We start from the raw sequence: 16,428 nt of genomic DNA, 5'->3' as shown, positions 1-16,428 counted from the left end.
AAACCCTAGCGATCCAGGGTCTGCTGTGTGCCAAGTGCAGACCCACAGAGCTGGGGGCCCTGGCCAGGCTCTCCCCTGGGAGAAGGGAGGGAGCCCTCCAAGAGGGAGCAAATCCTCAAACAGCAGCTTCGCCTAGCGGGAAGGTCACAGCAATGCTAACGGTTATGACCGAAGTTATTCACTCCTCAGCCATCTGAACAGGAAAAAGCCACTCTCTGCTAATCAGGAACATCAGAGTAAATGCATTCTCCCATCTCTATAGCCAGATACACCAACGGCATCCATCTACCAAAGGCAGAACTTCTGAAGGTGAGGGTGCGCCCGAATCGTCCAGGGGTGTGTCAGAAGCCCAGATGGCTGGCTCCACCTCCAGAGGTTCTGAGTCAGTAGCACAGGTGGGGCTCAAGACCCAGCATTTCTAGCAAATTCTGGGTGGTGTAGATCTCCTCCAATTGCAGAAGAAAGCAACAGCATTGCCAAAAGAGGCATAGCGAGTGCGCGGTGGCCCTCTGGCCAGTGAGCACACTGCTCCATGTTCAGAAGCAGCTATAAACTAGCCTGAAACATCTGAGTGTTTAAGAATTTATTTTAAACTTTTCTGACAATAATATCACCACCATCTCACAGCTGCAAAGCCCTTTAGGCTTTATGTGCATCATCTCAAATGTTTTCTCATTGGGACCTCATGTGAACTCTGTGAGGTTAGCAGGCAGATTTATCCCACCTTATAGAGGAGGTGGTAAAACGAGGGTGGACTTGGCCCTGCAACCTTTCCTCCCTTCTCCAGGTAGCCTGGAGCTGGTGTACGAGTCCAGATCCTGCAACCTGGAGCCTAGGATTGAAGACCTAGAGTTCAGAACCTGAATCCTGGAGCCTAGAACCAGGAACTGGGAACCCTTGGCCTAAACCTGGGGCCTGGAACCTGAAACCCTTAGCCTGGAACCTGGAACTGGAAGCCTGAAGCCTGGAACCTGGAACCAAAACCCTTAGCCTGGAACCTGGAACTCGGAACCTGAAACCCTTAGCCTGGAACCTGGAACCTGAAACCCTAGTCTGGAACCTGGAACCAAAACCCTCAGCCTAGAACCTGGGACTGGGAACCTGAGGCCTGGAGCCTGGAACCTGGAGTGAAGCTGGGGGCAGAAGTCGGGCCTCAACCTCTGAGTCTGAAAGTCTTTGAGCACAGGTGGCAGACGGGGCAACTGCACACACACGGTCCTTAGCCAGCACGATCCCTGAAGGCCCATCCTAAGGCCTCATGTCTGCATTGCCTCATACGCTCCTCACAGCCACCCAGTATCGCCTCTCCTTGCCAGGTGGAAACACTGAGACTCAGAGATGCTTGCCGCTTGTCTGAGGAGGTCTCCCGGCCACAGCACCCAAGGCTGACCCTCTACACTGCACTCTCCCTGGGTCCCCCAAAGATTCTCTCACGAGTGTGTGAAGTGTCTCTAGTCATGGGAGTTAGGAGGAAAACTTCACACCAAGACAAACCCGAACCCTGCAAGGGCCCAAGAAAGGAAGCACACAGCCATCTAAGACAATGCCCAGGAAGTCCTCCCAAGGATCAGGAGTATCCTTATCTGAAATAACTTAAAAAATTTAAAAGCAGGACACAAAACTGTACAATATATTGTGCATGTTATATGTTACTTTAACCTGGTATACTTTAATACATTTTAAAAAATCTTTTTTTAAAAAACAAGCTATTGGTAATACAGAGTGCAACCTGTTGATCTGCAAGGCAATCCTCCCACCACACATATATTCAATATAATTTATTAACTATTGCGTTCTATATAGGGAAAAATTGGAAAAGATATTTAGGAAAGAAAAATAGATTGAAATTTTAACACCAATCACAAAAACAGAAATCCAAGGAGAAAAGATTGATTAAGCCTTAAACCAAAAGGAACACGATTTTTCTTCTTTTCTGAGATGGAGTCTCACTCTGTTGCCCAGGCTGGAGTGCAATAGCATGATCTCAGCTCACTGTAACCTCCACCTCCTGGGTTCAAGCGATTCTCCTGCCTCAGCCTCCCAAGGCACCAGCCAATATGCCTGGCTAATTTTTGTATTTTTAGTAGAGATGGGGTTTCACCATGTTGGCCAGGCTGGTCTTGAACTTCTGACCTCAGGTGATCTGGTTGCCTCGGTCTCCCAAAGTGCTGGGATTACAGGTGTGAGTCACTGCACCCGGCTTTTTTTTTTTTTTTTTTTTTTAAATAGAGAAGAATTCTTGTTATGTTGTCCAGGTTATTCTCAAACTCCTAGGTTCAAGCGATCCTCCTGCCTTGGCCTCCCAAAGCTCTGGGAGGAATACCATTTTTAAAAAGAATATTATTGATTAAACCAAATGGAATATTAAAGCTGAATTTTCAATCAGTGAAAGGGACAGTGTATGTGTGTGTTTTCCTTTGCAAATTGTACATAAAAAAGGAAGCAAGAGGTAGAAACCACAGAGCTGAATATGCTGGAACATTCACATGGTTAATGATCCCTTCCTGTCTCATCCCAGCAGGCTGAGATGCAAGCCTTTTGGCCAAGGGAAAAGAGAGCCCAGGGGTTGGAAGGGGGAGTCTTTGGGTAGACACTGCAGGTTCTCGGGGTTCTCTTGCTGCGAACAGGAGTGGAGGGGCGGGGACCACACAGTACTTTCTGAGATCAGTTGAGAGATGGTGAGGAGAGTGTCATGCAGAGAGCTGTGGAGACCCAGGGCTTGATGCACCAAACAAGACAATGATCTGGTCATCTATTTTAAGAAGTTCAGCAATGTGCTTTTACAGGAGATATGGGGACAGTTTTAATCCTGTGGAAATGTGGCAGTCACTGATCTTTCTGTTGTCCAACATCCAGTCCCCCTTCTCATCCTGGGGGGTGAAGGATGAATGGGTCTCCAGCCCCACCCCCATAGGTGAGACTAAAGCTGGGGGTCTTCCCCGTCCCTTCTCCTGCAGCCACATCTGGATTTTGAGTAATCTGAAGATGCAGACAAGAGGTGTGCGCTGAATGTGCCAGCACTTAGGTCTTGGACTTCCTGCCTCCAGAACGGGGAGAGATCAACTTCCATGCTAAAGCCCCCGGTCTGTGGTATCTTGGTATAGACTGTCCCCAGCCCTGCCATCAGCTCAAGCACAATTCTAAAGCACAGCAAAGTGTAATCACATTGGCAACTCATGTCTCCATTCCCTGAGCCTGCAGCTGACTTCTAAAATGGCTCCATCTCAGCTTCCAGGGTATGTGGCCCCCTCTGTACTAACTTCCAGGAGGTTTAAATGGAGGAAACGCCAAGAATGTGATGTGGTCAGCTAGGGCTTTCTACCCTCCTTGCAGGAGGGCAAACGGTTGTAGCCACTGCCAGACCCAGGGTTCTCTAGCTGAGGGGAGTGGTTAGAGCTCAAGGTACAAACCCAGCAGGGTGGCAGGGGAAACCTGAAACAGAGATCCTCATTTGGGTATCTTCTTCCCCATGGGCCATTTGACAATGTCTGGAAGCATGTTTGGTGGTCACAGCTGGGGAGCGGGGCGCTACTGGCGCCTACTGGGCAGAAGCCAGGGATGCTGTTTAAAATCCTATAATGCATAGGACAGCACCCCCCAGGAGAGAAAATTACCCAGCCCTAAATGTCAGTAGTGCCCAGATTGAGAAACCCTAACACAAGAGAAAACAAAGAAAAAACTTTGGATACTGAAATGAAGAGCTGGAAAACCATGTGGCCATCACCTCATCTCAACTCATGTGGCAATTCCTCTGGAGCTGGCTCTAGGCATTGGTTAAAAATAGGCGGGTTATTTAGTAGGTTCTAAGAGGTCAGATAAGCCCAAAGATAAACAGTGCAGAACAAGGCTGGGGTGAAGTGGCCCATTATTTCCGGGAAGCCAACCAAAGACCCGGGCACCAAGACTAGGATGCTTGATGGTGAAGCGGCTTGAAAAATCTGATGGCATCTTACTGTCGATTCTTGAATTCAAGACCAAGAAATAAAAGTGACACTGACTGTCTCAATGCCAAGAATGGTAACACGCTTCAAACTTATAAGAAGTCCCCAGGGACACTGACACTAAAGACACACATATTTACAGTGACAGCCATTTGTGCTTTTATTCTGAGTTCATTTAATCAGTCCCAAGGGCTGTCTGTGTCCCTCTTAGGCATGGGAGATCATCTTTCCTGTATTTTTCTCACATGCTCCACCCAATCCCCATCTCAGCCCTGGGGCACGTCCCAACCAGTCAAGAAGCACGACTGCCTCCTTCTAGAGCTAACCACAGCCACCTGAAGGTAGCAAAAGACCACCACCATTTAGTTGCCACCTACCAGGTGCCAGGCAGCACGCCCTGCAGCGTGTGGGCTGTAGTTCATTACCACGACCACCCCACATGACAGCATTCCTCTTCCTCAGATTAAAAAAAACAAAACAAACAAACAAACAAAAAAATAGACTGGGTTGCATTCACTTGCCTATGGTCACACAACTTAAAAAGGCTGACCCACAGGTCCTGGAGACCACAGTCCCACAAAGGTTCCAACCTGCAATAGATCAGTCCATCAGTCAGTCCGGTCCACCTGCACTGCTCATGAGTGGTATGCAGCCCCATGTGTAAGTAGCCAATAAATATCCCACATTGCAGAACACACCTCTATGACAATGTATTTCCACAAGGGAATTGCTCTGGAACTGCACTGGCCAACATGGCAGCCCCAAGACTTATGTAGCTCTTTACATTTAAATGCATTGCAATGAAGTTAATTTGACATGCAGATCCTCAACTGCACTGACCGCATTTCAAGTGCTCAGTAACTACAGAGGACTAGTGGCTACCACAGTGCACTGTACAGATACAGAGCACAGAGTCCTATAGACAGCATAGCTTTGGGTGATTTCAAAATATGCTGGGGGTAATTTAAAGCAATATCTTAGGGCAGAGGTCCCCTACCCCCAGGGCACAGACTGGTACCAGTCCGTGGCCTATTAGGAACTGGGATGCACAGCAGGAGGTGAGCGGCAAGCGGGTGAGTGAGCAAAGCTTCATCTGTATTTACAGCCACTCCCTATCACTCACATTCCCACCTGAGCTCCACCTCTTGTCAGATGAGTGGCAGCATCAGATTCTCATAAGAGCGCAAACCCTACTGTGAACTGCACATGTGAGGGATCTAGGTTGTGTGCTCCTTATGAGAATCGAATGCCTGATGATCTGTCACTGTCTCCCATTACCCCCAAATGGGACCGTGTAATTGCAGGAAAATAAACTCTGGGCTCCCACTAATTCTACATTATGGTGAATTGTATAATTATTTCATTACATGTTACAGTGTAATAATAATAGAAACAAAATACACAATAAATATAATGTGCTTGAATCATCCCCAAACCATCCCCACACCCTGGTCAGTGGGAAAGTTGTCTTCCACAAAACTGGTCCCTGGTGCCAAAAAGGTTGAGGGCTGCTGTCTTAGGGAATACAGGGTAGAGCCATGCTAGCTCAGCATGGAAGCCCCACTTCCATAAGTGTCAACCTGGAAAACCCCACATCTTCCCAGATGCCTAAGGAATGTCATCAAAGAAAGTGAAAAATAAAAATGAAAGAAATCAAGGACAATGATGGCAAAATTGATAAACCTACATGATGGTTAAAAATACATGAACAAATTTAGATCTCCTGATTTCTTTATGTTTAAATATGATCATGACCACTATGTGATTTTTCATTCACTCCCCAAGCCAAGAGTGGGTGGAGAGTTTGTAATATAATATGCCAGTGGAGGCACTGAACAGATCTGGCTCTCAGAGACTTGCTGATCCAAGGGTTTACTTGCTGCCAAGGCCATATCACATTCTGCCTACCTCAACTCTCCAGGTATTTTATTTGTTTTATGGAAAGTATATCTCAGATCTTAGAGAACTTTCCAAGCAAATAAATGAATTATTCCTTTTCTTTTTTTCTTTTTCTTTCTTCCTTTCTTTTCTTTTCTTTTCTTTTTTTTTTGAGATGGAGTCTCACTCTGTTGCCCAGGCTGGAGTGCAGTGGCGCAATCTTGGCTCACTGCAACCTCTCCCTCTCTGGTTCAAGCAATTCTCCTGCCTCAGCCTCCCGAGTAGCTGAGACTACAGGTGCGTGCCACTACACCTGGCTAATTTTTGTATTTTTAGTAGAGATGGGGTTTCACCATATTGGTCAGGCTGGTCTTGAACTTCAGACCTCAGGTGATCCACCCACCTCGGCCTCCCAAAGTGCTGGGATTACAGGCGTGAGCCACCATGCCCGGCCCAATTCTTGATGCCTGAAGATATGAAAATCTCTCTTTTTTTTTTACTATCTGTATTTGCTCACCTAATTTGACATTTTATTTCACTCTCAGTAAAAGAATAGCATAATGATGGGTTCCTTTGTTTGGGCTGTGTAGACACTAGAGGTTAGCTCTTCTTCCCTGGCGTATGTCTCAGATTAATTTTCAACTTTCTTTTCCAGACTTACTAGTCCCTTAATCAAAAACAAAACTCCATTTGTAGCCACCGAATTAGAGAAGTCTGACTTGTTAACACTAAGCGATGTTTCCTCCCGACACTGACATGGTGGTCAAGGGCACTAGCCTCAAAGGCAGGAGAATGGGTTCAAATCAGAGCTGCACGCCCCTGCCTGAGGAACCACTGTCTGATACCAACACTTCAGCCGCCCTGTGTGGCTTCCTGTTCACACTTTGTGACATCTCCCTTCCTGGCCTTTGCTCAAATTGTAGTCACGATGTTTAGTGCCTCCCTCTAAAATATGAAAGGGTAGCCGAGGATCACCACACATCTGGGAAAGGCTCCAAGATGACAGAGGCCAAAACACACAAAGGAGAAAAAGAAACAGGAAGAAACAGACCAAGATGCAGGGAACAAAAAAAATTTCAGGAAAACCCCCAAATTAAGTGAATTTGCTAAATATCCTTGGGGTAGTAAGAAAAGGTACTGCATCAGTGAGTCAAGAAAGGATGCTATAAAGGAGAAATAAAGACCAACAAAAAAAACTTAGAAATTAAATATAAAACAGGTAAACTTAGTAGAAGGAGTGGAAGGTAAAGTTGAAGAATCTTCCATGAAGTATTACGAAAAGACAAAAAAAAAAAAAAAAAAAAAAAAAAAGAATAAAAAAGAACTTGATGGGGATAGGAAAAAAATTCAAGAAAATTTCCCAGAATTTTAGGATACAAGTTTCCAGATTGAATGAACCCAATGAATGCTCAATAAGTGGGGGAAAAATCGAGAATTCTGAGAATAAAGAGAAGATCCTAAAAGTTTCCAAACTTTTTCTTTTAAATTTTATTTATTTATTTTTATTTGAGACAGAGTCTTGCTCTGTCAACCCAGGCTGGAGTGCAGGGGTGTGATCTCAGCTCACTGCAACCTCTGTCCCCTGGGCTCAAATGATCCTCCCACCTTAGCCTCCCAACTAGCTGGGACCATAGGCACAGGCCACCATGCTTGGCTAATTTTTGTATTTTTAGTAGAAAAGGGATTTCACCATGTTGTCCAGACGGTCTCAAACTCCTGAGTTCAAGTGATCCACTTGCTGGCCTCCCAAAGTGTTGGGATTACAGGCGTGAGCCATTGCACCCGGTCACTTTTTCTTTTCTTTTTTGTGGAGATGGGTGTCTCACTATGTTGCCCAGGCTGGTCTTGAACTCCTGGGCTTAAGTGATGCTCCTGCCTCAGATTCCCAAATAGCTGGGACTACAGGCATGCACCACCATGCCCAGCTAAATTAAAAAAATATATTTTTAGAGGAAGGGTCCTACTTTGTTGCCCAAGCTGGACTAGAACTCTTGGTCCCAAGCTATTCTTTCACCTTAGCCTCCTGAGTTGCTGGAATTACAGGTGTGAGCCATATGCCTGACTCCTAATTTCACTTTTTTGATATTTATTAGTTTATTTTATTGACTAGGTAATACAGTCACATGGTTCAAATATCAAGAGCATGAAGAGTGGCACTTGACAACCTGCTTCCACCTGCATCCCTACAGTCCTTTCATTGTGTTCTGCCAGTGATTTTTATGCAAATGCAGGAAAATTGCAGGCTTTCTCACACAAGGAACAGCATACTATTTCTATTTTTTGTATATTACTTTTTCCAGTTAACAATACTTACTAGAAATTATGCCAAAGAAGACACAGAGTTCTTCATCATTCTTTGGAAAATTATTTTTAACATAGAACTCTATACACAACCAAAGTATTAATCAAGTATGAATGTAGAATAAAGACATTTTCAGACATGTGAATACTTAGAAGAGGCATTCTTACTCCAAAAGCTACTGAAGGATGTGTTCCAGAAAAATAAGATAGCAATCCAAGAAGGAAGATAATATGGAATCCAGAAAACAGGGACCTAACAACAACAATAAAAAGGGGGTAAAAGAAATTCTCAGAATGGTGGCAGAGGGAATGGCAGGTGCAGGAAACCCCCAGGAGAACACCCAGACCAGACTAGATCTAGAGGACAGAGGTCTCCAGTGGGTAGATTTCCATATAATAATAAAATGGAATTGATAGATTATCTGATTTGTTTAATCATATAGAACATAGCATTTTGATGGGTTCTGTTGAAAACTTTCTGGAGATATGTAGATATATAGATAGATAAGCTAGATGGGTAGGCAGATGAGCAATGAAAAAGAAAATAAATCATCAACTTTAGAAGAAACAGAAAGTTGTATAAGGAAGGAAAGATTATAGTACACTGCTTGGCTCTGCAATTGACATTATTTACATAGCCAGCAACATCATCATCATTACCAGCATTTACTGAGCATTTACTATGTGACAGACATTGTTCTGAGGTATTTTTGTGAAATATCTCATTTACCCTCATAACTGCCCTGGGTGAAGTATACTCCTAAAACTTTCCCATCTTACCTATGTGGGAACTGAGGCACAAAGTTGATAAGTAACTTGCCGTGAGTCATGGTATAAGGGACAGAATGGGGATTTGAACCCAGGAAATCTGATTCTAGCACCCATACTCTTAAGCAGTCTGTCCTGTCAGTGAATATTCATTTAGCCCCACACTACAATGAACTATATAGTGTGATGCAGAGAAGGAAAGTAGGGAGCCTGCCTGAACTGGGCCCATGCACACCAAGTCCTGTCCTTCAATGCAGGAGCCAGTTGATAGCATCTGCAATTGATAAACTAATGTGTAATACATATGCATGTTATTTATAAAGAAGGAGATCATTACCAGATCATTTAGGATCTTGTAGGTTGTTTAAGGACTTGGCTTTTACGGAGTGATACAAGACACCCTTGGAAAGTTTTTTATCAGAGAAGTGACATGATCTGACATATTTTAAAAGGACTGCCAAGCCTGCTGTGTGGGGAACGGCCTGACAATATAGGGTCAGGGTAAAAACATATATTACTCTGATGAAAAAAAATTAAATATTTTAAAGATGAAAGGATGGAAAAAGAAGATGAGAGACATAGTGAGGCAGAGACAGATATGGGACTCTCTCTCCTGAAATGTTACCCCTGGTGGTTCAGAGGCCAGTGGGGGACAACATGTGCCAGGGATAGGAAGCAGGTGGCTTGCCTGCAGGACATGGCCTGAACGGGGTCTTGGAGGAAGCTGAGGGGCTGATCCAGGAAGCAGCCTGGGCCATGAACTAGCAGCCCCTAATTAACAGGTGGCCTCAGCCATGTTCCACACGGTCTCTGAGTCTTTTTTCTCTCTGTCAGACACAGAGACTCTGAACTCTTTTCACAGGATATAAACAAACTATGGGAGTAGAGCTTCCAGAGTACCTGGCACACCTTGGGCCTTAGAAGCAACCTCCGTTCGCCCCTCTCTCCTTTCCTGTCTCACACTCACTGGGGACGGGCAGGGCTCACAGGGGACGGGCAGGGCTAGAAGCCAGGTCCTGGATTTCCCTTATCCACACCGCCTCTCATGTCCTCCACACACACATCCCAACCCTGAGTACCAGGCCAACGAGTGGCTCAAGAGTCACCCAGAAAAGGAAGAAGGGAGACAGCTGGCCCTCTGACAAAAATAGCTGTGGGGTGGGGCCCAGGGCCATTGGGGACCAGCAGGCCTGTCCACAGCTGAGTTTTCTGCAAACTCAGAAACCCAGTAGCATCTTTTGGGAATCGCACAAACAGCCCAAGGTCGCAGGCGCAGTGTTCGCGCCCTCCAACAGCTCAGACTGTCGGTAAAAATCTGTCTGGAACGCCGGTCTTGTCACATTCCTAAAACCTTGCAGACAATCTGCCAAGATGGTGTTTGGCTTAGGAGAATGAGCTGCAGAACGGCCCTCAGGGCCTCCACTGCGGCTGGGTTACAAATAGAGGCATGATGTTGTTCAGGCTGGACAGTCCTATGTCCTGCCGGGCACTGAACGCCCCTCACCTCTCCCAACTCCTGTGGAACAAAGGGGCAGGGCCCGACCCCAAAGGCAAACCAGTGTCCAGCAGCGTCCAGTTGGTGTGAAATCTGCTGGCCAGCCTCAGAAAAGCAAATTCATAGAGAAAAAAGTCAGGAAATTCACTTTCAAATCAAGTGAAATAGGTTGTAGGGACAAGTCTGACATCTTGGTTGCGTGCAGGTGAATGCCGGCCCCAGGGTCACCTCACCTGAGGGCAGGGGACTGCACTGGGGACCCAGATTTGCATCTTGGCAGCCGGCCTCAGTCCTGGACTCTCCACCCCACAAGGCCCAGGTCAGGGTAGTGCTGGAGACAGGTAGAGTGAAGTTTTCTCACTGAACCCCATTTCTCGGCTGTTCTGGAAAAGAACACGTGCACCCCACCCCCAGCTTGGTTCTCCAACAGCCTTGAGGAGAAGAGTGACAGGCTCCCTCCACCCAGGCTGATAGAGGAGGGCTATTTGGGAAGGACAGGGAGAAAAGAGGAATGAAAGGGGGACTTAAGATTAAAAGACCCAATATTTATGAACTACCCGAAACGAGGGGCACGGCTTTATGTTGGGTTCCAGAAGCAGAGCCCATGGCAGGACTGGATGTGAGCCCCGTCCCAGCAGGGGCATGAGGGAGGCAGGCCGGTCAGTGAAGGGCTGGGCGGGGAGGTGGCCTCGGCAGGAGTCAGCCTCAGCCTGGCCCACAGAGAGCTCCAGAGCAGGAAACACACTGCACAGTTGGTTGCACCTTGAAACAAGGCTGGGGGACATTTTGTGTCCTCACAAAATGGTTACTTGATGGCTGCAGGCTGCCTTGGGGGCAGCGTGACCCCTTCTCCACAACTGGACTCCTGTGTGGCCACGGCTTGAGTGAAAGACGGCGGCTGTGAGGCCTGAACAGCCAGCACCCGCAGGCCCACAAGTCAACTTGGGGCCGGTGAAGGGGAGCCAGGTGGGGCAGCAGTGCCCCGTCATGGATCAGGGCCCAAGGCCACAGGCCACAGAGGGGCCAGCTTGGAGAGGAGGCTGCAGAAACAGTTATGGGCGAGAGGGGCCTCGTCCTGCTGGGTGAGGAAGGAGTACCTACCACCAGGACATAATAAGCTCACCGCACTGTCACAAGGCCCCACGGTGAGTTCCTAATGCAGCCTGCGCAAATGACTGTTCCTGTTGGGAAAAGCACCTTCATTGGAGAGCAATACTCAGAGTCGCATGGCGGGACCAGTATCACTTTACTTAGCCGCAGAGTGCTGAATGAAAAGTTTGGGATGCTACCAAAATGCACCAGCTGAATGTGAAACGAGGCAGGAGAGGAAAATCTATCTGCGTTGGAAACACCCCTCCCCAGATGTGGGAGGCGCAGCTCATGCCTTTGGTGCTAATGAGCTTCTCCAGTGCGTACTGAACCTTTTTCCTGACAACATCCCGCCTGAATTCCACTGCAACGAGAGAGTGAGGAATAATCGACTTGTGATAATACAGCATTTGCAAATAAGTCTCTTTACTATATGCTTGCCTAGAGTTTAAACCATAACATGGACGCAGGACATCAGCTGCAGATGCAGAAATGCACCCTCCAAAGGCTGCCCTCGCCGTGAGTCCTGCTTCTACCCAGAAGAGTGCAAAGCCCTGCGCAGTGGAGCCTAGCTCTTACCCTCGCTCCAGCGGAACTGGGACCCACATCTCTGCAAGGTGACTCAGGCTTCCCAATGACCTCGGCCCAGAATATTCCACTTACTCTCTAGAAGGCATGTTCTTGGGTGCCAGACCTAAGTGCCAGCTCACTCCTTCCCACTTTCTTGAAGGCTCCCCAGTTTCCTTTCAGGCCCCCACACCTTCCCAAGTATTTCAGGGAGGCCGGCTCTCCCCAGTCCTAGGACAAGCCTGACAGGTCACAGGGTAGACCCACCCACCTTTGCCACAGGCACTGAGCCCCTAAGTCCATGGTCCTTGTCACAGAGCTTGGTGCAGGAGTGGCCAGGCGGACACATGGAGGTTTACCAGGGAGATACTGCTGGCTCTCTGGAGCGAGCCACCAGAAAAGATGGTGTGTGGGCTCCACAGCGGCAGCCTGGGAAAGCCAAGACCAGTGGCCTTCATGAAGCAAGTCAGCCTGAGGATGAGGCCGCCCACAGAGGATGGCCCAGCCCAACCAGCTGCGCAGGTACTGTGGGAAAAAGAGGCCCGAGCCACCGGTGAGGCTGGCGGGGAATCCTACCCTGCCTCCGGGCTTGCTGTGCTCCAGCCAATATGCTTCCCCTTGTCAATGCCAGTCCAGTCAGGGTTTCCGTCGCAGCAGCCAAAGCATCTTGACTGGTAGATACAGCCTTCAAAAACTCAAAATGCCACTTCCTCCAGGAAGCCACTTCTGACACCACTGGCCTGCTATAATTCTCTCTGTCCAAACCTTCAGAGCATTGTCTACGCCCTTTTTATATCAGATCTCTTCCAGTCTTCTGTTAGCATTATTGATCTGCAGGTGTCAACCCCTTTCTGGCCCAACTCCTGGCCCAACAAAAAAACACAGCAGGTCCTTGTTGGGTTCCTCCTTGACTCTCCAGTCTCCCCAGGACAGGAATTTGGATACTATGACTTGTATCTGTTGAGTCAATGAGTGAATAAGAAAGCACTGAACCTAAGACACTTTTTTTGATTTCTATAAGAACCCCGATGAATTCAAGGAATAGATATTTGCCATTTGAATAGTGATTTTCATTTTCACAGTTGGGAAATAGAATTTAATTTGTACTAAAACATAAGATGTCACACCTGCTCCCTCCAGCCCTGTCAATCTGTGCTACTCAGCACTCGTAACAGCTGCATCTACGGCTGGGTTTTACAGGGAGGGGTGTGTAAGGAGCTCTCATATTTACCCACCGCCTAGTTACATACTTTACGTTGCTACCCACTTTCTTTAATCCTGACAGCCAGGGGAGATTTATTCTTCTCCATTTTAGAGATGAGAAAACAGAGGCTCAGAGGAGATTGAGTAACTCACCTTCCTAGGATGGCACAGCTAGCAAAGAACTATGTCGTTTCAAAGCCCAGCTCTGACTCACAAGTCTATCTCTGTAACTCCAACTGCATCTTCCTGGGTGGGAGGCAGGACCTGGGGCTCTCAACCCAAGGAGTGTTCCCTTGCCTTTCTTTTCAATTTCTTTTATAAAAAGAGCAGATAGGCTGGGCGCAGCAGCTCATGCCTGTAATCCCAGCACTTTGAGAGGCCAAGGCAGGCAGATCACTTGAGGCCAGGAGTTCGAGACCAGCCCGGCTAACGTGGTGAAACCCTGTCTCTACTAAAAATACAAAAATTAGCCAGGTGTGTTGGTGCGTGCCTGTAATCCCAGCTACTGGTGAGGCTGAGGCAGGAGGATCTCTTGAGCCTGGGAGGTGGAGGTTGCAGTGAGCCGAGATCACACCACTGTACCCCAGCCTGGGCAACAGAGTGGGACTGTGCCAAAAAAACAAAACAAAACAAAACAAACAAACAAACAAAAACACCAGTGGATAAAAGGCAAACTCTGGGAACTTTCATTCTTCTCATTCTTTTGCCCCATAACCACTGACATCAAGACAAGACTTGCGATTCACTGGCCACCTCTGGCCCTTGCAGGGAACACTTGTTAGGCGCTGTGGTCAAATGCATACATAAATGACTGTCTTCACAGGAGGGAGTTATACTCAAGCTACTATATTTAGCAAATGTCTATATTTAGCCAAAGGTCCTTTAAATGCCTTGTACTTCTTTTGTTTATTAATTAATGTAACAGACATTGATGAACACCTAGTATGTGCCTGGCTCTGTGCTGAGCTCTTGGGATACAAAAGTAAGATATTTCCTGTCTGGGTGTCACCTTCTACAGGTGAACAAATAATGATAAGGTACTCTGACTGCCATGCCAGGTGTGGGCACGCCATGGAGGGCCATGGAACCAGGGAGACTTAGGCCTGGTGCGATATGAGAGGGCTGAGAGTCTGGAAGGTCTCCTGGAGGTCACGGTGGGCTTCCAGCAATGAATAAGGGTTTACCTGGAAAGCCCTTTTCTGTATCATACAGAGAGAAACAGAAGTCTATTCACTCAATATTCAACAAATACCGATTGACTGCCACATGTCCGTAAGAGCAAAACCAGGTATTTACAACTACAAACACCTAAGGATTGGTTACAGAGTTGATCCCCCAGAATATCTGACGATGTAGCCAGACACTACAGCCCAAATGGCTTGGAGGTGTTTCCTGTGGGAAGAATCACATGTGGAAAAGCACGCCATCATACCCAACACGGAAGAGAACCTGTGAGGCGGGCTGCAAGGCAGAGACTTTCTTTGCGTTCATACACCCACCTGGCACAGAGTTCAAACGGTACAAAGGGAACACTGTCAAAAATTAAGCTTCCTTTGTCCCCATGGGGCCGCAACCTATTGGCTCCCCTTTTCCCAACGGGAAAAGCCGTCCCTGTACGACTTTCTGGATGTCATGTACATTCTTTAGCCTTAAGGTAGAATTCTTGCGGGAGGAAAAAAAAAAAAAAAAAAAAAAAAGGCATTTGTACAAATACCCACTTCTAGTGTGCCTTCAATTAGTCACAGGTAAAGTTAATCACCAAACATGATCTTAGTTACAATAAACTCTGCCCAGGAAACTTTAATGAAGACCTTTCAGTGTGCCTGGACCCGTTTGCAGGCTCAGTCCTGAAAGAAAATTCACAGTGATCCCCAAGTTCATCTCTGAGCTGCACCTTGAGTGACATCGATGGATGGATGACAAATGGTCACCTGAGCAACTCGGCCATTTCGGCAGGGCCATGTGGCCTCCGGAGACCGTCCACTGCCTCCAGGTCCGGCCTAAGCCCCTGCCTCCTCCCGTGCGGCACAACAAAGCGGGGAGCTCGCCCCCGCCCGGCCAGCCCGGGCCACCACGCGCGCTGGCGGCCCCCGGGTCCTCTCCGGAGGGCGCAGCGGCCAACGGGGGCCGGGGTGGGGGAGGGCGCGCAGCGTTGCGGGCTGGGCCCGGGGCTGGAGGACGGGTGCCGGGTCCGCAGGCCGCCGAGATCGGGGCCGGGGCGCAGCGCCGGGGGATCAGCGCCCCGGCGCTCGCCTGCCCTGCCCACCCGCCTGGAGCCGGACGCGCAGTGGCACAGACGCGCAGCGGGACAGACGGACGCCAGAGAGACCCTGACAGCCGCCCGGGCCCCGCGCCCGCCCCGCGCCCCCCGGCTACCCGCCCGGCGCGCTTACCTCCCGCGCGATCTGGTTGAGCGCGTCGTCCTCCGCCGTGAGCCGCTCCCGATTGGGGAGCCGCTTGCGCCCCGAGCCCTGGGTGCCCATGTCCATCGACCGCGTCGCCCGCAGCTGCCGCGGGGCCCGTTGCTCCAGCCGCTCGCGCCGCCCCGGCCCGGCCCCGGCCCCAGCCCCTCCCTGCGCCGCGGCGTCATGGCGTCAGCGGGCGCTGGGCCGGGGACGCGGGGACGCGGGGGGACGGGGGCCGCGGGGACCCGGGGGAAGCCAGAGCCGGAGGTCCGCAGCAGGGGCCAGGGACGGCGGGGACCAGCGACGGCGGGGCGGGACGGGGCGGGGGACGGGGGTGGGGGGCGGAGACGCCAGGTGTCAGAGACGATGGGGGTCCGATACCACCGGGACGCTGGGGATGCCCAGGGCCGGGCACGCGGGACCTGAGGGACCGGGAGCCCCGGAGGGTGGACTCCGCGGGGACTGTTTGGCGGGCCGGTAATCGCGGAGCGATGCGCCTCAGGGCGGTGGGCACCGGTTGAGTGGGGACCTACCCACCGGAGAGCTGGGGGTAGGAAGGCTTTAAGGGGCTTGGGTTGCCTTGAGGTGTTTGCACGGAGGGGTGGGCACAGGATATGTTTCGGCCTGACGCTCCCCATTCCGCGGTGAGGCGGTGAGTCGGTGAGTCCGGGTGGAAGTCCCTCGCCGGGGTGAGAGCTAGGCTCTGGGGTCAGGCCGAGATGTGCTCGGATCCGCCCGCCACCACCGCCGGCTCCTGTGACCTTGGCCAGCCTCCTGGGCG

At 49.3% G+C, this 16,428-nt stretch overlaps 1 protein-coding gene across 35 annotated transcripts in view; it reads right to left on the bottom strand.

The window, feature by feature from the left end:
* LRRFIP1 (LRR binding FLII interacting protein 1) overlaps positions 1 to 15,806 on the bottom strand; it is a 167,553-nt gene extending 151,747 nt beyond the window's left edge. For all 35 annotated transcript variants that reach the window (XM_005574762.5, XM_074010591.1, XM_074010596.1 and 32 more), the window contains exon 1: positions 15,636 to 15,806. In XM_005574762.5, coding sequence (XP_005574819.3) covers positions 15,636 to 15,731 — 96 coding nt within the window. In that variant the 5' untranslated portion in view covers positions 15,732 to 15,806. The remainder of the gene's footprint in view (positions 1 to 15,635) is intronic.
* Positions 15,807 to 16,428: the final 622 nt, after the last annotated feature.

This window comes from Macaca fascicularis, chromosome 12 (genome assembly GCF_037993035.2).
Source record: "Macaca fascicularis isolate 582-1 chromosome 12, T2T-MFA8v1.1".
NCBI lineage: Eukaryota > Metazoa > Chordata > Mammalia > Primates > Cercopithecidae > Macaca > Macaca fascicularis.
This window is presented reverse-complemented; position numbering and strand designations above follow the sequence as displayed.